The sequence below is a fragment of the Salmo salar genome, chromosome ssa27, assembly GCF_905237065.1.
Source record: "Salmo salar chromosome ssa27, Ssal_v3.1, whole genome shotgun sequence".
Taxonomy (NCBI): Eukaryota; Metazoa; Chordata; class Actinopteri; order Salmoniformes; family Salmonidae; genus Salmo; species Salmo salar.
This window is the reverse complement of record NC_059468.1, coordinates 18,010,803-18,034,011: the sequence shown is the minus strand read 5'-3', so window position 1 is coordinate 18,034,011 and position 23,209 is coordinate 18,010,803. Positions and strand designations below refer to the sequence as shown.

Below are 23,209 nucleotides of genomic sequence, written 5' to 3'. Positions count from 1 at the left end.
ATATAGGACAGACACTAAAGAGAGAACTTACTTTTGCATTTTTGGGGGGGACTATCTGTTGTCCATGTTGTGAATCGTTATTCAATGCTTTTGTACGGGCTTCTAGCAGTAAGGCCAAATTCAATTTTCCATAAAATCATTTTTGTTGATCTTTTTTTTTTAATACTTCAAGGGGTCTTAAAAATCAAATAACCAAATGATCCCTGGTATACAGCCTAGTAGAACCCCCCCCAGGGGTAGAAAGGAAACTGAATACAAATAGTAACTCTTAAAAAAAAATATATAATATTAAAAAAGGAATGAAAAGAAAGAAAAAATGTCTGACTAGCTCTACTCTAGAAGTAACACACATTACATGGTCAAATGTTTTTGTCAGTATTAGTTTTAAAACCTACTGCATTTTTCTCCATTTCATACTACTGATCATCTGAGATCAGCTGAAATCATCCCCTGACCGCAGCCATCCATGCATGTCCTTTAGGAAAGCCAGCATTGTGCCTGTGGGTGTAATGGTGTGTAATGCTCAACCAAGCCAGTCTCAGCTGGGGGCTGGGTGACAGTGAGCTTCATTTGGACTCAGGAGATAGGTACTCACCCGAGGAGAGGGGGAGGGGGGTGGTAGAGCAGATGCCTCACTGACCTCGCTATCAAGACTAGTGTACTCCTTTTGGTAGAGAGGGGAAAAAGGAGAGGGAGGGAGAGATACAGGGAGGAGAGAGAGAGAGTGGAGAAAGCAGATCGTGAATACGGATAGAGAGGGAGAGATACAGGGAGGAAGGGAGAGATGTTGATTCATTAGGATCCCCATTAGCCAACGCCAATGGAGACAGCTAGTCTTACTGGGGTCTGACACATAACGACAAATACATTAGACTTTACAATTTACATACATTTAAAAATATTAACGTGTATTGTGTGTGCATCTGTCAGTTACACACAACAGTCCATACACACAACAAGTAGGTCGCATGGGAGAGCGAGAGAGAGCAGAGTGCCAACAGTATGAAATATTTGCCAATGTCAGCAGCAGCGAGGGACTGTTGCTACGCTGAGGGAGGCTATGTTCCCATCTACCCAGCATCCTCACTGTGTAAACCTGCTGGAATAACAGCAGCTCAGCTGTATCCCTGTGGCCGTCATACACCCACCGTGTGTGTCAGCGGTCGTCTCACTCAAACAACGGGCAGTTACAGCCTGTGTTGCCTCCAGACAGAAAGGTGAGAAGTATGATTGAGAAATAAGGCTTTTCTAGCTGTGACATTTTGTGTGTGAGGCTGGGCATAAAAAAAAGTCACAGAACATATTTCATTGTTATATTTCAGCTAGCATGTGCACTGATCTCACTCAAGTTGAAACCTTGTCCACCAGACTCCTAACTCCATGCTCGAGTGGCTGTTTGAACAGCTTAAAACCTCTCTAGTTCTCAGTGAGTTTCTCAATGGTGGCTTTGGCAGAGACACTCTGTGAAATGGGCCGTGCACAAATCTGTCCCCTCTAAACTGCAGTTCCACGCCTTCTCTCCTCGCCCGCCTCTCTCTCTCTCTTTTTCTCTTTTTTTTGTCTCGCTCACTTTCCCATCCTCCCTCTCTCTCTCCCTCTTCCTCCCTCCAGCTATTCTCTATCACCCCCCAGCTGTTTGTCTGCAGTGTGGTGATGTCACACACGGCGGGGGTTATTGCAGGCCGTCTTCTCCCAGCATGCAGTAATGGGGCGCGGCCCCCTCGCTGTGTTCGTTGCGTGTCTGGGGAATTATTGTAGAACATACAGCAGTACAGCTCAGCATAGGGGAACAGTGTGACTGTCTCGGCCCAGCAGCAACAGCCTTTTCCTTTAAAGTCACAATCCTGAGTTTGTGTGTCAACCCAACGCTACTTGGTTTGGTATAAAGCTGACAGATGAGGATGGGAAACATTTTAAAATATCCCAGATTGTGCCTTTAATCCACAGATCTGGGGTGTCATTTATCAACCGTGCGTACATTTCAAATAAAAATCTAGTGTACATGGAGATTGTAGGATTTGCATTTGCAACAAATTGTTGGGATTGATCAAACTGTCGCACACAAAATATGCATGTTTTAATTGATAAACCAGAGCCATACTATATTTGTAGGGTTTGTGAACTAGCTCTATAACTCTGCCTATAACCTCGCCTGGCCATGATAGTTTCTTAAATATATTGCAATGGCAATATACATTTCTATAGAGGTGTGGGCAGAATGTAATTTTTTGTTGTTGCAGTGACTTAAAAAAAACGACCTAAAATCGCATGCCTCCTATAGCGAGTGGCAAGAACACCGGCCGTGTATTCTGCAAGATTGATTGTCCTTTTGAACAATTTAAAAGTAAATGCTACAGCCCAGAGTTCTATGCAAAATACAAATCGTTTTTTTCAATATTTAGTTTATCAGTAGATTGTGTTTTTATCGGCAGCGTTGACACAGGCTCTGAGATGAAATAGGCTAGTATGTCACGCTCCTGTCAAACAGCAATACTGTAGCCTATACATACTGCCATTGGGTACCGTGCTGTTCACTTTGGAGCATGCTTGTCTTATTGAATGAGTGATGGATGAATAGTAGCCTAATATTTGTTGTGTAGCAGAATAAACCAGTCATGTCAGAAAAGGAGAGACATGTCCTGCAATATGATTATGACTTAGGAATGTAAAATTAACATATTAGACGACATTCTGCTATGCTGTCTTCTTACCAACGGCAAATTAATCTGTTTTATCATTAGGCCAATATTTATATTAGCCTACCGTTATTATAATTCCTGTGCATCAAACTCCTCCATTTCCCCCAAAATAACAATAGCCTACTTGCTTGCATACAGTTGATCAACCACGAGAAGTTGTGTGAAGTTGTGTGCCCGCATGATTTGAGTGGAGATGCGCGCACACATTTCTGTCCAGTTCAAAATGGATAAATTACCAACCTTTGCAGGAAAAACTGTTGCACGCATCTCTTTTGTGCACGCGCACCTTGATATACATGAGTCCCCTGGTGAAGCCCTGGGGTTTGGGTGTTCGAGAGGGGCCTGTTTGTCGACACAGGTGCACAACCAAGGAATTTGTTCTGTCCCTCAGCATCGTGGTATATGACCGATGGTACACGACACAGTATGTGACCGACGGTAAACACAATTCAAGTCTTAGAAGTCAACCCCTGTATAATAATATCGACCCCAGTTTCTCCTTTAAGCACGTTATTGTCCTCCCATTTAATGTCACAGCAGAAGCTCCCGGGGAAAGGAAACGTCACTGCTTTGAATTTCAGAGCCCGGCTCTTTCAAAGGTCTGTCTTGAGGTAGTAGTGCCTTTTTCAAGTCCCTATCGGTGACATTAAAAAACATAACTCAAATGTTTTATTTAAGCTAGGCCTTTGTAGAGGCAGAGAGTGAAGATAACTGCTTAATGTCTCTGGCTTGGGCGAGGGAGAGAAAGGGAAAGGGAGAGGGGTTCAGGAAAAGGTGATCACGCCAAGCTCATTAACGTTACCACTGTGTCACCCTGCCTGGGAGTGGGTGAAGAGAGAGAGGGTGGGTAGGTAGGAAGAGAAAAAGAAAGCGTGTCATCGTTCCTCTCGTGGCATCACAGAAGCTTCAGGACTGCATGGGAGAAAGGGATGAAAGGAGGAAGTAAAGCATGTGGGGTTTAGGGCTGGGAATTGCCAGGGTTCTCACGATACGATATTATCATGCCTTCAGAAAGTGTTCACACCCCTTGACTTTTTTCTTGTGTTACAGCCTGAATGTACAATGGATTTAGATTTTGTCACTGGCCTACATACAATACCCCATAATTCCACTGACGTTATGTTTTTAGTCATTTTTACAAATGAATAAAACATGAAAAGCTGGGTATTCAACCCTTTTGTTATGGCAAGCCTAAAACGTTCAGGAGTAAAAATGTGCTTAATGTAATAAGTTGCATGGACTCCGTGTGCAATAATAGTGTTTAACATAATTTTTTGTTATAATTACCTCGTCTCTGTACCCCACACATACAATTATCTGTAAGGTCCCTCAGTCCAGCAGTGAATTTCAAACACAGATTCAACCACAAAGATCAGGGAGGTTTTCCAATGCCTCACAAAGAAGAGATCTATTGGTATATGGGTAAAAAATAAATAAACACAGACATTAAATATCCCTTTGAGCATGGTTATTAATTACACTTTGGATGGGGTATCAATACACCCAGTCACAACAAAGATACAGGCGATACTAAGTACCACTCTGCATATTTTCAAGCATAGTGGTGGCTAAATCATGTTATCGGTATGCTTGTCATCGTTAAGGATTGGGAAGTTTTTCAGGATAAAAAAAGAAACTGAATGGCGCTAAGCACAGGCAAAATCCTAGGAGAAAGCTTAAATAATAAAAAAAATGGTAATGGACAAATATTGTACAATCAAGGTACTGTAGGTACCGAGACGATATGTATTGCGATTCGATGTTCCAAACATATGTTTGCTGCAGAGGGACAAGTGAGAGCCATGAGAACTACACTATAAATACAAAGGTCAAATTAGTGGATTTGGCTATTTCAGCCACACCCTTTCCTGACAGGTGTATAAAATCAAGCACACCGCAATGCAATTGCCATAGACAAACATTGGCAGTAGAATACTCAAAGAAAGGTTCCAATGTCACCTTTCTGGCTTCCTGAACTTGTTAGGAAATCGCGGTTCCGACTGAAACTGTCACTTTTATAAATCGATCCGAGTCCCATGGACACAGTAGTATTTTTTTACTCAGCCTGTGTGACGTAGGATGGGAAATCTGAAACCACTTGAAGCTGGGATGTCCTCCTACCATTTCATTCGCTCTTCCGACTGTCCATCAACTCATGACTGAAACCTACAGTACATTGTAACCACTGACAAAGCACATGCCTGCAATTGTTACATCTTAGTGAACCAGTCTAGAGTGGTTTCATCACGGGAGCACATTCTGATATGGATTGATAGCCATTAAGCATAGATTTTAAACAAAAAACACTAGGTATGTCTTAGACGTACAAGATTGATATGAGATAAAATGCGAGTTCCTAACAAGTTCAGGAAGCCAGAAAGGTGATATTTGAACCTTTCTTTGAGTATGCAGCATTACTAGTTATTCTTTATGGCCCTCTCATTATAAATAACTCCTTTTGGGGATTACAAAGATTACATTTACTTACATTTATCTAGTTGAAAAGAAGATGGAGAACAAGCTATGAAGGCCAAATACTGGAGTTAAGGTGCAGGAACAGACAGCTAACTAGCGCAAAAATAATATTGCGATTTTTTTTCAAAACAATCGACGTAATATATTGTCAAAAGTAATATCCCAATTTGTAACTGTATCGATTCTCCCCCCCCATCACTAGTGGGGGTAGTTAGGGGCAGTAGGTTATTATCTATATCAGCTATATCAGGGGCAGTAGGTTATTATCAGTATTTTATTAGTTGGCTGTGTGTTGTGGCTCGGAGACTACGATTCAGACCAGGAACTTACAGGCTCTTACCTATATTGAGTGGAGAAAGGGTCGTAAGAGAGTGTGCTTTTTATGAGACCTATTTTTAGAAATAGTTGTTAAAATGAATAATGTTAGTTGAAGGTTTATCGGGGCAGAAATAGCAATTATAGGGCTACTTATTGATGGAGTTGTTTGAAAGCCCCTGGCACTCAGCCCCCCCTGATTTCCCTAGATACTCAGTCACGTAAGATGGCCAGTCACTCATTCCATCTCATTACACTGAAGTAAACACACACATTTTCTAAGTCTGTCATTTTATGCCAGTTTCCCACCCACATTACATTTTCTAGCACTGTAGTCTAGTTAACTATGGATAAGATGAGGCTTTTCGCCCGCAATATGAATACAGTAATGTCATTGCTGTTGACTTCTTGTAAGCACCCAAAACAATAAATCAATCAATTTGTCGTATTTCATTTGACATTCATTTCAGTTTGTGTTCTGTCAGCACTTTCAATCACATCCAACATGGCAGGGCTTTCCATCTTCAGTGACAGTTGGCAGAATCTCCCTCTGTTTTATTGAGACTGTTACTACTGTACTGTCAGGATGTACATTTTATTTTTCTGTCTCTCTCTCTCTCCCCCCCGCCCCCTAGAGTGTCAGTCAGTTAAGAGGCCTCACTAAGAATGTTAAAACATTTCGAAGTTATCACCAGGGGTCCTCTCTTCAGTACCACACCGTAGGCTACTGATCTGTTGCTGCTCTGGATGGAAATGTAGGGATTTGTCTTCAAAATGAGCGGAGGAACAGAAAAATGATAGTCACATCGGTGTCATGTAAGGACATTTTCAAAGTTTAAGAAAGTTGAACCTCTTACGTAAGAAGGAATGTAGAATTTGAGTCATGAATCTGTTTTGCCTTGTTTTCCTTAATGAGTTGATTTCTGTAGGATCGTACTAAATAATATATTAACTTGTGTTTTAAGTACTCTATTCACCACTTTAGGCCTAATTAAAGTTGTGTTCTGTGTTTTTGGTGAAAAGAAAAGACAAAAGGGAAAACAATGTTTTATCTTTACGTCTCTGGGAAGATGTTTTGTTACCTCTGTTATGGGGTCTGTGTCACTGAGCCCAGTAAATGCTGGAGTGTATTGCCTCACTACCAGTGCAGTGGTTCATTACTCAATGTGAGCAGTAAAGTGGAGGAGGCAGCGTTGACTTTATTTATAGGCTTGCCGGTTGTCCGCTCTGTTTCTGGACTCCACGAGGTCGGCGGTTGATAATGTATGGTCTGCAGGTTAAATGGAAGAATACATATTGTTTTTATCTGTCTGACTGCGTTTATAAATGTGTATTTAGATTTTGGAGAGGCACATCATGTGATCAGGCTATTTAATTTAATTTAAATCTGATTTCCTATTATTTAGTTTTGGCTCAAGTCTTCCAAAGCTGATGCTTATTTATTTAATTGCTTATTTATCTGTCTGCTGACTGATGGACTGACATACTAATTGATGGCAAACGTTTAATTTCCTTTTTAATTTAATGTTTACTTATTTAGTCACATTCTGCTCTCGGAAATCTTCAAGTGAAAGTGAGTTGAATCGATTCCCCACAGGAATTGAACTGGTGTTGAAAGCAGCTGTATTTTGAGTTAGGGGGGTTGCTGATAGAACACAGAACTGAAAGGGGGGGAGGCGGAGAGAGAGAGAGAGGGGGGGGGGTTGTGTAATGCTGCAGTGAGCTCTTCAAAGACAGTGTTTACTTCCCATCATCCCAAAATGAGAATCAATACAGAGTTTTTGTCCTTCACGGTCTGTCCTTCAACTCTCCATGTTTCTACTGTTAGACTATGTTACTTGGGCTTCCAAATTCAATTTACTAAATTGAAATGTAACAACAGACAGATTCCATGCAGGTTTAGGAACAATTTTAAATTGGCCATGAAAGGCAGATAAGCAGGCTGGGAGAGGGGTAGACAGCCAGACAGTTAAACAGGGAGATGCAGGTAACTAAATGTACTATCAGCAACAATACTCAAAGCCTTGCATAAGTCCATCTCTACTTCCAGGCTGTTTTATATGCTGCCTGCAGTATTTCTCTGCTTGTTCAACCATTATCACTAAGCCACTTCCCAACACTGCAAACACACAGCACTGAATGTGACTTGACTTGTAATAAAGAGGGCTTTAACATCTCTTTAAAACCTTCATTTGGTGACCTTTTTAAGTTCCAGGAATGTTCTTTGTAAATACAGGTTGATAAATCATTTATCTATGTAAAGCAATGTTTTCAACAATGGCACTCCTGACTGAAATTTTAAATCAAATCAAATGTTATTTGTCACATGCGCCGAATACCACAGGTGTAGACCTTACAGTGAAATGCTTACTTACAAGCCCTTAACCAACAATTCAGTTTTATGAAAAAAAAGTGTTGAAGTATTTCCTAAAATAAATTGAAGTAAAAATGTAATAAATAAAATGTAAAAATAATTAAGGAGCAACAATAAAATAACAGTAGCGAGGCTATATACAGAGGGTACCGGTACAATGTGCGGGGGCACAGGTTAATTGAGGTAATATGTACATGTAGGTAGCGGTAAAGTGACTGCAGTGATTTTTATCACAGTGATGTTCTGTTTCCTGACATTCCTCTGCTCTTCAGTCTATCAGATTTACTCTCCTCAACGACCTCCGTCTAAAGGACATGTTTGCCTGTGAGTCCTGGAGCTGAGCCACAGTAGATTCTGTCTGTGCTGCTCTGTTGCTCAGGCTCATAATGGGATATTTTGTGGCTGTCCAAGCAGGGGTGTGTAGTAGGGAACTGAGAAGAAGCCTATCCAGGAGCTTGGCTGGAGTTGGGTTATTTGTGTTATCCTCAATTAAATGTTTTTTATTTAACTAGGCAAGTATGTTAAGAACAAATTCTTATTTACAATGATGGCCTACCCCGGCCAAACCCGGATGACACTGGGCCAATTGTGGGCCGCCCTATGGGACTCCCAATCACGACCGGATGTGATACAGCCTGGAATCGATCCAGGGGCTAGTGACGCCTCTTGCACTGAGATGCAGTGCCTTAGACCGCTGTGATACAGCCTGGAATGGAACCAGGGTCTGTAGTGACTCCTCTAACACTGAGATGCAGTGCCTTAGACCGCTGTGATACAGCCTGGAATCGAACCATTGGTTAGTGACGCCTCTTGCACTGAGATGCAGTGCCTTAGACCGCTGTGATACAGCCTGGAATCGAACCAGGGACTGTAGTGACGCCTCTAGTACTGAGATGCAGTTCCTTAGACCGCTGCGCCATTTGGGAGCCTACCAGGTCTGTTCCAATCGATTCGTCCAAATGTTTAAATGTGTATTTATCCGAATATAGACTCATCCTGTGTGTTTTAATCAAAACAACTATATCCACTGAGCTTGTCTGATGCTTGTAAGCGCACTGTTTGATGAAATAATTATGACACACAGAGGACTAGAGTCCGACTGCAATTGATTTGATTGTGCTCAGACTGCTGCGCTGTGTTAAAGAAAGGTGACTGACTAGCACCCGCTGTCTCTCTCTCCTCCACTCTGCAGTGACCACTATAGAACGTCAACATTGTTTATCGCGCTGTCCATGTTGTTGAACCTGCAACATAATTAAAGCCATTTTCCACCGAAAAGTTCTATTACCGAAATTCCTCATTTTGTTTCTGAAAAACATTCCTTATTCCCTCAACCCTATGCATTGCATGCACGTGACCAATAGGGCCCGGACCTGTAGCATATCATAATCACATCAATAAATTGGTTTTAACAAACTCCAAACACTTGTGACACAAAAATGGATGCAGAGGACGTGACAAATAAACTTAACAAGTTGTGGAAAATACTAGAGCTAAAGAAGGTAAGGAGGAAGTGCTGCATGAATATTATGTGTGACTGACAGGTGCTGTTAGATTACAAAATCATTTTCCTGACCGTTTGGAACAAGGTAAACGACACTAAATAAATTCTAAGCGTACCAGAGAGTCTGTTGCGATGTTTTTTCTTTCTGTAAAGCCTTTATTACAGCAAAGACTAAATACGGCTTTCTTTTGTGAACGCAATTTCCAAACAGGAACGGTTTTATTAGTTGTTTGCGCTAATTATTCAAGTGTTGCTTTATTTTAAAATAACAATGCTTGATTTTATTTCAAATCATGAACAACTCATGTTGTGTGTTGACATGAATGATTGATTGATTGATTGATTGATAGAGTAGCCTACTGTATATAAGTATTGAAATATACGAACTTGAAATCATTGGCCACTTTAATAATGGAACGCTAGTCACTTTAATAATGCACTTTAACAATGTTTACCTATCTTGCATTACTCATCTCATATGTATATACTGTATTCTATTTCCATCTATTGCATCTTAGCCTATGTCGCTCTGTCATTGCTCATCCGTATATTTATGCATTCTTATTCCATTTCTTTACTTAGATGTTTTAGGTTTTTGTTGTGGAATTCTTTATTACTTGGTAGATATTGCTGCACTGTCGGAACTAGAAGCGCAAGTATTTCGCTAAACTCGCAACACCATGTGTATGTGACCAATAAAATTAGATTTGATTTGAAATATTGGCCGTAAGTTACTGTATTAAGACTCAACAGGATGTGCTCTTTGGCCTACAGCTCGATGGTGCTTATACAAGGCTGCTATACTAAGCCTGCTAATGACTATGACATTCATTATTATTATTATATTATAAAGTGTGAAGCCTTTATTACAGCATAGCAAAGATTTAAAAACAGCTGAATTTGTGAAATTGTTTATCCAACATGTTTTGGTTGCTGAGGCTTGGTGCTCACGGAATCAGTAGGCTATTAAACAAACACTCAAACAGAAGCAGGATCCGTCTTATTTCTGTAAATATATATGGATGATTTTAACAGGCCCATTTGAACAGTTAGGCTATTGATTATAGACCTAATTAAGTTGCCGTTTCCGCTCTCCTCACTTTTCTTAGACGTTTAAGGAAAGGTCTGGTTTCTCTTCTCCTAACTCCGTTGCTGCCTCAGCCGCATTGTTCTCAACACCAATATGATGGTTAACTTTGCTATTTTGCACATACTGTGGCAACATGGTCAAGGAAATGGTGCCACATCAACAGCACACTGATGTTTCAGAACCGCGGACATCGACCGTTATCCAACGTGGGAGAAAGCACATTTTGTTATAAAATAATCTTTTTTTATTAGTGTTGCACCATTGTTCCTATGTAATAACTATATACAATTTCAGTAGCACACGTCTTGGTGATGGACTGTGCCATCCCCACGGCCTCCACAATGGATCAGTCCACTCAGACAGGCGCCTTGTATACCATGATAAGAATTAATTTTTTTGCTACTGCTCGACTAAAATGTAGGTCTACCAAACAATCGACCAGTCGACTAAATGGGGTCAGCCCTAAAGAAAACACTTTATTTTGTCTTTGTAGACATGTTTTTTTCCTTGGTGACTTGAAATGGTCAGACTGACTATCAATAATGTGCTGTACTTTTCTCACCCGACTCCTCCCCTGGTCCACAGAGAAGAAGGAGGTGACTCAGAGTCTAGAGAACTACACGTCCAAATGTCCAGGGGGAATGGAGGTTCTCACCCTGCCTGATGGACTCAAACTGCCCCCTGTAGCCTTCACCAAGCTACCGATCATCAGGTATGTCAATCAATCATATTTCTAACGCTCTTTCTCATCAACAGTTGTTAGGGAAGTCAGTTAAAGGCTGTGAGTGCTCTGGGTCGTCTTTGTTAGGCACAAAATTAAAATAAAGCGCTCTGAAATGGGGGCCCTAATGATGTTGCAAAACATTTTGCTGCGGTGTGCCCTAATGAACACAACCCTGGTGTCTGAACTGTCATATTCTGATTGATCTAATCAATGTACCAATGAACTCGTCATAGTTACGACACTGCTCTAACATCGAGTAACTTCTACTGATTAATCACAGACAATATTTCCTCCCTCTCAACAATGTCCGGTATTTCTGACGATGGTGTCATGACTGAAATGTAGCTCTTCTCCTCCCTCCTGGTCAGAACAGAGTTATAGCTGTTTGAGATCTAAGTGCACATTTTACATGACACTGATTTACAGAAGCATCTACTTGTAAATGTATTTGTGGTGAAATATGACTCATTTACGTTTCAGTAAAAGTCAGTCGTATATCCTGTTAGGGCTAGGGGGCAGTATTTGCACGGCTGGATAAAAAAAATTTACCCGATTTAATCTGGTTACTAATCCTACCCAGTAACTAGAATATGCATATACTTATTATATATGGATAGAAAACACTCTAAAGTTTCTAAAACTGTTTGAATGGTGTCTGTGAGTATAACAGAACTCATTTGGCAGGCAAAACCCTGAGACATTTTCTGACAGGAAGTGGATACCCGATGTGTTGTATTACCTTTAAACCTATGCCATTGAAAAACACAGGGGCTGAGGAATATTTTGGCACTTCCTATTGCTTCCACTAGATGTCACCAGCCTTTACAAAGTGTTTTGAGTCTTCTGGAGGGAGATCTGACCGAACAAGAGCCATGGAACGATGATGGCCCATTAGACACCTGGCGCGCGAGTTCATGTTGGGTACCCTCGTTCCAATACGTTATAAAAGAGAATGCATTCGTCCACCTTGAATATTATTCATGTTCTGGTTAAAAAGGCCCTAATGATTTATGCTATACAACGTTTGACATGTTTGAACGAACGTAAATATATTTTTTCCCCTCGTTCATGAAGTAAAGTCCGGCGGGCTTAGATCATGTGCTAACAAGACGGAGATTTTTGGACATAAATGATGAGCTTTTTTGAACAAAACTACATTCGTTATGGACCTGTGATACCTGGAAGTGACATCTGATGAAGAGAATCAAAGGTAATGGATTATTTACATAGTATTTTCGATTTTAGATCTCCCCAACATGACGACTAGTCTGTATCGCAACGCGTATTTTTCTGGGCGCAGTGCTCAGATTATTGCAAAGTGTGATTTCCCAGTAAGGTTATTTTTAAATCTGGCAAGTTGATTGCGTTCAAGAGATGTAAATCTATAATTCTTTAAATGACAATATAATATTTTACCAATGTTTTCTAATTTTAATTATTTAATTTGTGGTGCTGACTTGACTGCCGGTTATTGGAGGGAAACGATTTCCTCAACATCAATGCCATAGTAAAACGCTGTTTTTGGATATAAATATGAACTTGATAGAACTAAAAATGCATGCATTGTCTAACATAATGTCCTAGGAGTGTCATCTGATGGAGATTGTAAAAGGTTAGTGCATCATTTTAGCTGGTTTTATGGTTTTGGTGACCCTGTCTTTGAATTGACAAAACATTACACACAACTCTTGTAAATGTACTGTCCTAACATACTCTAAATTTATGCTTTCGCCGTAAAACCTTTTTGAAATCGTAAAACGTGGTTAGATTAAGGAGATGTTTATCTTTCAAAGGGTGTAAAATAGTTGTATGTTTTAAAAATTTGAATTTTGACATTTATTTGGATTCAAATTTGCCGCTCTTGAAATGCACCTGCTGTTGATGGAGTGCACCACGGGTGGGACGCCTGCGTCCCACCTAGCCCATAGAGGATAAACAGAAATGAACACCACTGTTAAATAGGCCTGGCTTGGCTAGTCTGGGGCTCTGTTGAATATTAGGCCTGGCTTGGCTAGTCTGGGGCTCTGTTGAATATTAGGCCTGGCTTGGCTAGTCTGGGGCTCTGTTGAATATTAGGCCTGGCTTGACTAGTCTGGGGCTCTGTTGAATATTAGGCCTGGGTTGGCTAGTCTGGGGCTCTGTTGAATGTTAGGCCTGGGTTGGCTAGTCTGGGGCTCTGTTGAATATTAGGCCTGGGTTGGCTAGTCTGGGGCTCTGTTGAATGTTAGGCCTGGGTTGGCTAGTCTGGGGCTCTCTTGAATGTTAGGCCTGGGTTGGCTAGTCTGGGGCTCTGTTGAATGTTAGGCCTGGGTTGGCTAGTCTGGGGCTCTGTTGAATGTTAGGCCTGGGTTGGCTAGTCTGGGGCTCTGTTGAATATTAGGCCTGGGTTGGCTAGTCTGGGGCTCTGTTGAATATTAGGCCTGGGTTGGCTAGTCTGGGGCTCTGTTGAATATTAGGCCTGGGTTGGCTAGTCTGGGGCTCTGTTGAATATTAGGCCTGGGTTGGCTAGTCTGGGGCTCTGTTGAATATTAGGCCTAACTAGTCTTGGGCTCTGTTGAATATTAGGACTGGCTTGGCTAGTCTGGGGCTCTGTTGAATATTAGGCCTGGCTTGGCTAGTCTTTGGCTCTGTTGAATATTAGGCCTGGCCTGACTAGTTTGGGGCTCTGTTGAATATTAGGCCTGGGTTGGCTAGTCTGTTTTTTTTTTCTGCACCATGTTTAGTGGTCCATGCTTGGCTGTTGAAAAGAGCTGAAGAGTTGTTTCTGTTTGAGTTGGCCATTTTTTATATATATATATATATATATATATATATATATATATATATATATACTATATATAGTGTTTAGGTTACAGTACGTACGTACGTTCACTCAAAACACCACTCAGAATGCTGTCCATCTTTATATTCACATTTTCTGTTTTCTATCTTCTCTGTCTCCATCTCCCCCTCTTTCTGTGGTGGCAGGGCCATTAGTAGAGGCAGGAGAGATGGAGGACATTCTGTACAGATAGAGGAATGCCTGGCTTCTCAGAGAGGTGATAAGTGCTGTGTCCACTAGCTCCAATTCACACCTCCAGAATGCATTGCTCATTAAATGGCCTGGGCTAAGAATCTCAGGACGAAATTCACCATATGATTGGCAGAGGTGTGTGTGTGTGTGTGAGAGATTGGCTCAGGTCACCATGCCAAAATCCATCTAATTTTCTCTCTCTGGCCCTTTAATGGACATGTTGAGATAAAACAAACTGTTTATCTTTCTCTCGGCCTCCATCTCCTGCCCCTTGACAAACGTCTTGACAAACGACCTGGCCTTAATGGCCACTAGTACTCTTAAATCTCCACCCAGCACAGCCGGAAGAGGACTGGCCACCCATCAGAGCCCAGTTTGTCTCTAGGTTTTCTTACTAGGTTCCTGCCTTTTTTAGGGAGTTTTTCCTAGCCACTGTGCTTCTGCATCTGCATTGCTTGCTCTTTAGGATTTTTGGCTGGGTATCTGTAAAGCACTTTGTGACCACTGCTGATGTGAAAAGCTTTGTAAAACAAATTTGATTGATGAATTGGTTCTCCCCTCCTACAGATCAGTGAAGCTGCTGGATCTGCCCGTCAGCCTGCGCCCCCACAAACAGAAAGGCCTTCTGGAAAACAACATGTCCTCCAAGAGTCCCTTCATCTACTCTCCCATCATCATGCACACCAGAGGAGAGGAGCACAACAAGAAGATAGGTGGGCGCACACACACACACACACACACACACACACACACACACACACACACACACACACACACACACACACACACACACACACACACACACACACACACACACACACACACACACACACACACACACACACACACACACACACACACACACACACACACACACACACACACACACACACACACACACACACACACACACACACCTTCTGAAATTGCCGTGTCGAAGTAAAACAGTTTTAGGCCTACTAATATTTTCATTGTAAAACATCTGTAAATAACGTGATGGAGTAAATTCATCCTCTATACGCGCTTGACTAATTCCATAATTAAACTAGGAGCTCCTTGCATTTCTCTTTCTCTGCTCTCTCGCTCTCTCTCTCTCTCTCTCTCTCTGCTCTCGTTGTCTCTTTGTTCCTGAACATTCACTTGATTCCATTTTTTGGGGGAGATCTTAAAAACTCCTCCAGTTTTGGCAGAAATTCTCATGATTGTGACACATGGCTTTTCAGGACGAGTTCTACTCTGGCTTCTTATAGAGTCCAAGGAGTGAACTCTCTCTGCTACAGTGCTAAATCAGATCAGATGGACTCAACACAATGGCTGTTAGAAGTGTTATACATTGTTTTCAATGTACCTGAAATCCATTCCATTTTTCTCTATTCACTGTTCGTTCGTTGTAATCTCCCTTTTTGACTATAGCTGTGTCCTGTCTTGGTGTGACGTCATCTGTGCTCAGATACTGTGCTGGAGTCTGAGGCCTCATCTTTTAGGTTCAATCATTTGGCAGAAGTGGTGGAAAAAGTACCCAACTGTCATACTTGAGTAAAAGTAAAGATACCTTAATAGAAAACGACTCAAGTGAAAGTCACCCAGTAAAATACTACTTGAGTAAAAGTCTACAAGTATTTGGTTTTAAGTATACTTAAGTATCAAAAGTAAAAGTATAAATCATTTCAAATTCCTCATTAAGCAAACCAGATAGCACCATTTCCTTGTTTTTTATTTACAGATAGCCAGGGGCACACTCCAACACTTAGACATCATTTACAAACAAAGCATTTGTGTTTAGTGAGTCCGCCAGATCAGAGGCAGTAGGGATAACCAGGGATGTTCTCTTGATAAGCGTGTGAATTGGACTATTTTCCTGTTCTGCTAAGCATTCAAAATGTAACAAGTACTTTTGGGTGTCAAGGAAAATGTATGGTGTAAAAAGTACAATATTAACTAAAAATACTTTAAAGTACTACTTAAGTACTTTACACCACTGTGTGGCAGTCCGTCCTTATTACTTTCCTAACGGCTTGCTCTTTCATGAACAGTGTATCATTAAACATCAGGGACACTGAGTTGTAGGATAGCGTCGTCTCCTTCCACAGCTGATTTATCAGGGTAATATCTCTGCTCGCAGACTAACAGGATTGACAGTCACCACCGGAGAACAAACAAACAACAAATACATTGAAATATCTATTTGATGGATAAAGTGCTTTCAGTGTTATCTAAAATTCATTTGTTTTATTTCATTGTGGCTTCCTGCCTACTCCTCTCCCTTCAGGCTCTCTCTGTGTGTGTGTGTGTGTGTGTGTGTGTCACCGTGCCCACTCCTGTCAGACTGCCCTTGTAAACGAGGAGTATTATCCTAACAGGCCCCCAATTTTGAATGAATACGCTTCTGTAATGAATTCCCAAACAAAGGGGCCAAAGGAAGGTAACACATCCCTAGGCTATGATATGAGTCACTCTTCCTACCCTGACAGGAAATCATTTGAGGATGAGAAACGACTTATTGTTTCACACTGTCACCGGTACATCAGTTTTAGTGTTTTATGTGATCTCACACATGGAACACACTCTACATTCGGCTGAATATTGGAGCAGCGATGTCTGTGTGATGTCGTGTAATGCGTGGCGTTCGGTTAGTTGTGTAGGCGTGGTTTTGAGACAGAAAAGTCTCTAATTTTGCGAGGGCCGGATACAAGTTGTCAAAATGTAATTCTTAAGCTCATTAAATCCAGAGACTGGAGTACGACTAGAGCTTGACGAATTGAGTCAGAAACATCCTCTGTACGGTGTCGTTGATTCGGGCACGTACCTCTGAGTCTGAAGGCATGTTCCTTCACGCTGGGAAGAGCGTTATCTCTGTTGCTACCGCTTCTAATAAGGAACACTGAACCGATCAATACCACCCTGCTCACCTGCAGGGCCCTGCCCTCCCCTCCCTCCCGCCACCCTGATTTATTATTATAGTATAATCTGCTGACGCAACATGAGTTTTTTGTTTCCTTTCTAACAAATCAATTCCTATTTTAGTTTTCAGTTTTGCTTCGTTGCAGAAAATAAAACAACATTAACTTTTGTTTTATGCAGGTTGATTTTCGATAGAATGTATTATAATGCATCATAGCTGTCTGGATTAGCTGAGAATCAAAACTTTCAGTGCCGAAGAGGTTTCCACAGCCTTGGTCTCATCAGTCTCCCTCACGACTTTCTCTTAACTGCCATTAATCTCAGAGCCCAGAATCAAATCAAGTGCAGCCGGCAGACAGACATTAACATTTACGTTAAAAAGTCTCTCACCAGAGACTAGACGGACGTATACATGTTAATACTGCCAGAGGCCAGGGCATTTTTAGGGGAAAACCTCAGTGTTTTTGTAGCCTAACTAAAACGTTGTTATTTAACATGCCCTGTCTACAGGGATATTACACTGGAGCAAAACAACACATGCACAAGGATGTTAAGAGGTTTAGAAAGGGGGAAAAGCCGTCCTGGTGGGCAGAGTGAATACAGGTCACGCAGCCACTTCATATATTTATAAAGCTCAGAGTTGTCCCTAAAACGGGGCTAATTTACTATCAATTAACTAGTCAGAAAGTGAGTCAGAAACCTACTTTTGGAATGAGCTGGTTGATGCTTGGTGCTCAGTGTGCTGTATCACACTCCATGAGTGCTTTACTTCTGATTACCAAGAAATGCCAACGCTGGCACGCCCTGTTTCCCTGCCGTCCATACAACTGCAGGTCTTTAAACGTTTAATGCAGCCACTCCCTCGTCTCTCCCTCTCTCTCTGATGGGGAATGAAAGTCATTAACATTCTGCTGTGTGTGTGTGTGTTCGTGTGCGCGCGCACCTCCAGCACAGAATAATATCTGTGTGTATTTCCTAGCTGTGCCGTCCTGTTTATATGATGTTCTATAAAGCAGATTGGTGCTGAGCCATAAAACAGAGGATTTCTGGAACGGGGAGATGGTTTTGCATATAATTGCTCTGAGACTCAGTTTTAAGAACTTCTAAGTCTCCCTGTATCCATTATGTTTATACCTCGAATATCTGTTTCAGCAGTATATACGCATACAAAAAGATACTTGTGTGTGTTTGGTTTTACTATCGTTGTGGGGACCAGAAGTTCTCACAAGGATAGTAAAACAAAGAAAAGTCTGAAAAATGGGAACATTTTGCCGGTCCCTACAAGGAAAAAGGCATTTTTAGGTTAGGGGTAAGGGTTAGGTTGGGAGTTTGGGGTTAGGGTCAGAGACACAAAGACCGAGACGGAGCGGGGGACGGAGCGGGAGAGGGGGGTGGAGAGGGAGCGAGAGGGGTATGGAGGGAGGGAGCGGGAGGGAGGGGGGGGGGCGGGGAGGAGAGCGATGGAGAGGAGAGGGAGCGGAGAGGGAAGGAATGAGACGGAGGGAGGGACTTTTTATGAAACTCACAAATCTCCTCAAATCTTTAGATGTTTATTCCTCTATTAGTTTTACATAATTTCAATCATTTTTCTTGTGTCACTACAGGAATCCGTAGCTGCATTCAGTTGTATCTATGGAGCTCAGTAGCTGTACTGAAATGGACTCTGTTGTATCTATGGAGCTCAGTAGGTGTACTGAAATGGACTCTGTTGTATCTATGGAGCTCAGTAGCTGTACTGAAATGGACTCTGTTGTATCTATGGAGCTCAGTAGGTGTACTGAAATGGACTCTGTTGTATCTATGGAGCTCAGTAGCTGTATTGAAATGGACTCTGTTGTATCTATGGAGCTCAGTAGCTGTACTGAAATGGACTCTGTTGTATCTATGGAGCTCAGTAGCTGTACTGGGAGGGGGTCTTCCCTGTGGCTCAGTTGGTAGAGCATGGTGTTTGCAACGCCAGCATGGTGTGTGCAACGCCAGGGTTGTGGGTTCGATTCCCACGGGGGACCAGTACAAAAATAAAAAATGAAATGAAATGTAAGTCGCTCTGGATGAGAGCATCCTAAATGACTAAAATGTAAAAATGTAAAATGTACTGAAATGGACTCTGTTGTATCTATGGAGCTCAGTAGCTGTACTGAAATGGACTCTGTTGAAATGGAAATGACTGTATATAAAGCCTGCTATCCTTAGGCAACAGTCCTATTTTATCTAACGGTGTGGTTTTGCTCCTCACATGAGAGCACTAAAGCCTTCTCTCTGCTCCAGGATACGATGTGATGGTGCATTGACACCAGCAGGTTGAACTCAGGTTTGCCTTCCACTGCAGAACAATTGTCTCTTTTCAAACCACGCCAACAGGCTTACTCTACTAGTAAATATTTACTGCTGGTTTGACGAGACAGTGTTTGATTTAGTTTCACCAGGAAACTGAACGAGTAGTGATGAGTCAGCCTACATCCGCAGGCAATGATAGATACAGCATTACATCCATAGCAGGCCATGATAGATACAGCATTACATCCATAGCAGGCCATGATAGATACAGCATTACATCCATAGCAGGCCATGATAGATACAGCATTACATCCATAGCAGGCCATGATAGATACAACATTACATCCATAGCAGGCCATGATAGATACAACATTACATCCATAGCAGGCCATGATAGAGACAGCATTACATCCATAGCAGGCCATGATAGATACAACATTACATCCATAGCAGGCCATGATAGATACAGCATTACATCCATAGCAGGCCATGATAGATACAGCATTACATCCATAGCAGGCCATGATAGATACAGCATTACATCCATAGCAGGCCATGATAGATACATCATTACATCCATAGCAGGCCATGATAGATACAACATTACATCCATAGCAGGCCATGATAGATACAGCATTACATCCATAGCAGGCCATGATAGATACAGCATTACATCCATAGCAGGCCATGATAGATACAACATTACATCCATAGCAGGCCATGATAGATACAGCATTACATCCATAGCAGGCCATGATAGATACAGCATTACATCCATAGCAGATTCACTCACTGTGATCCATCACTGTATGAATGTGGTCCTGAGGAGGTGAGTCGACTCAACATTTATTTAGTGTGTGTGTGTTTGCCCTCTGTAATGCACTGTACCTCCTTTCTCAGCACGACCCAGCAATAACGTAGTTCCTAGTGTGTGTGTGCATATGGATCCGTCCTCCCAATCCTGTGCTCTGCTATAGTCCTAAACACAACCTGCTAACAGTTTACGCACGGTTTCATCAGCACTTTGTTAATCAATACTCTAGAAGGAGTTGTACTACCTTTGGTAATCAATACTCTAGTAGGAGTTGTACTACCTTTGGTAATCAATACTCTAGTAGGAGTTGTACTACCTTTGGTAATCAATACTCTAGTAGGAGTTGTACTACCTTTGGTAATCAATACTCTAGTAGGAGTTGTACTACCTTTGGTAATCAATACTCTAGAAGTAGTTGTACTACCTTTGGTAATCAATACTCTAGAAGTAGTTGTACTACCTTTGGTAATCAATACTCTAGTAGTAGTTGTACTACCTTTGGTAATCAATACTCTAGTAGGAGTTGTACTACCTTTGGTAATCAATACTCTAGTAGGAGTTGTACTACCTTTGGTAATCAATACTCTAGTAGGAGTTGTACTACCTTTGGTAATCAATACTCTAGTAGTAGTTGTACTACCTTTGGTAATCAATACTCTAGTAGGAGTTGTACTACCTTTGGTAATCAATACTCTAGTAGGAGTTGTACTACCTTTGGTAATCAATACTCTAGTAGGAGTTGTACTACCTTTGGTAATCAATACTCTAGTATGAGTTGTACTACCTTTGGTAATCAATACTCTAGTAGTAGTTGTACTACCTTTGGTAATCAATACTCTAGTAGGAGTTTTACTACCTTTGGTAATCAATACTCTAGTAGGAGTTGTACTACCTTTGGTAATCAATACTCTAGTAGGAGTTTTACTACCTTTGGTAATCAATACTCTAGTAGGAGTTGTACTACCTTTGGTAATCAATACTCTAGTAGGAGTTGTACTACCTTTGGTAATCAATACTCTAGTAGGGGTTGTACTACCTTTGGTAATCAATACTCTAGTAGGAGTTGTACTACCTTTGGTAATCAATACTCTAGTAGTAGTTGTACTACCTTTGGTAATCAATACTCTAGTAGGAGTTGTACTACCTTTGGTAATCAATACTCTAGTAGGAGTTGTACTACCTTTGGTAATCAATACTCTAGTAGGAGTTGTACTACCTTTGGTAATCAATACTCTAGTAGGAGTTGTACTAGCTTTGGTAATCAATACTCTAGTAGTAGTTGTACTACCTTTGGTAATCAATACTCTAGTAGGAGTTGTACTACCTTTGGTAATCAATACTCTAGTAGGAGTTGTACTACCTTTGGTAATCAATACTCTAGTAGGAGTTGTACTACCTTTGGTAATCACTACTCTAGTAGGAGTTGTACTACCTTTGGTAATCAATACTCTAGTAGTAGTTGTACTACCTTTGGTAATCAATACTCTAGTAGGAGGTGTACTACCTTTGGTAATCAATACTCTAGTAGGAGTTGTACTACCTTTGGTAATCAATACTCTAGTAGGAGTTGTACTACCTTTGGTAATCAATACTCTAGTAGTAGTTGTACTACCTTTGGTAATCAATACTCTAGTAGGAGTTGTACTACCTTTGGTAATCAATACTCTAGTAGGAGTTGTACTACCTTTGGTAATCAATACTCTAGTAGGAGTTTTACTACCTTTGGTAATCAATACTCTAGTAGGAGTTTTACTACCTTTGGTAATCAATACTCTAGTAGTAGTTGTACTACCTTTGGTAATCAATACTCTAGTAGGAGTTGTACTACCTTTGGTAATCAATACTCTAGTAGGAGTTGTACTACCTTTGGTAATCAATACTCTAGTAGGAGTTTTACTACCTTTGGTAATCAATACTCTAGTAGGAGTTTTACTACCTTTGGTAATCAATACTCTAGTAGGAGTTGTACTACCTTTGGTAATCAATACTCTAGTAGGAGTTGTACTACCTTTGGTAATCAATACTCTAGTAGGGGTTGTACTACCTTTGGTAATCAATACTCTAGTAGGAGTTGTACTACCTTTGGTAATCAATACTCTAGTAGTAGTTGTACTACCTTTGGTAATCAATACTCTAGTAGGAGTTGTACTACCTTTGGTAATCAATACTCTAGTAGGAGTTGTACTACCTTTGGTAATCAATACTCTAGTAGGAGTTGTACTACCTTTGGTAATCAATACTCTAGTAGGAGTTGTACTACCTTTGGTAATCAATACTCTAATACATTTTTCAACTGAGGTGCCAATAGGGCGGCAGCGTAGCCTAGTGGTTCGAGCGTTGGGCCAGTGACCGAAAGGTTGCAAGATCAAATCCCCGAGCTGACAAGGTACAAATCTGTCATTCTGCCACTGAACAAGGCAGTTAACCCACTGTTCCTAGGCTGTCATTGAAAATAATGCTGAATCTTTGATAGTGTGAGTGAAAATCAATCAAGTCTTAGTAGTGTGAGAGTTGTTGTACTGGAATCTGTTTGATATCAAAGGGACAGTACAGGCAGCAACATCCTTCCAGTTAGTGTAGTTATTCCCTCCGTGTGACTGTATAAATGGTCATGTTTGAATATATCACTGTCCTACTACATGCTTTCTCTATTTCACATGCATGTTTTATGCTCCATTGCCCAGGCTAGACGGCTAGCCTGGGCAACGGTATGGATGCATTATTCAACACGGCATATTACTGAGAGTGGTGGGTGTGCTCTAGGTCAGCATTCAGTAGAACCAACATCTGCAGAGCCTCTCTTTTGTTCTGTTCGCTCCATCCTCTTTGGCAATGACAAGGAGTGGATTGTCAGCTAATGAGACTGGTACTCAGGCTAGCAACACTCCACCACATGATTAATATTCACCCTGAGGTTCTGAAGTGCTGAACCTTCCTGCTCTCTCTTTAATCTGGAATGAATGAATGGCCAGGAGCCTCGAGGTACGGAGGGAGGCTAGGAGGCTAGGGTGTGTCCCAAATGG

The 23,209-nt window shown here is 41.3% G+C and overlaps 1 protein-coding gene across 3 annotated transcripts in view; it reads left to right on the top strand.

Annotated features, from left to right (window-relative positions):
• trappc9 (trafficking protein particle complex subunit 9) overlaps positions 1 to 23,209 on the top strand; it is a 292,659-nt gene that overhangs the window by 17,619 nt on the left and 251,831 nt on the right. For all 3 annotated transcript variants that reach the window (XM_014177784.2, XM_014177781.2, XM_014177782.2), the window contains 2 exons: positions 11,043 to 11,169; positions 14,762 to 14,907. In XM_014177784.2, the coding sequence (XP_014033259.1) occupies positions 11,043 to 11,169; positions 14,762 to 14,907 (273 nt within the window). The remainder of the gene's footprint in view (positions 1 to 11,042; positions 11,170 to 14,761; positions 14,908 to 23,209) is intronic.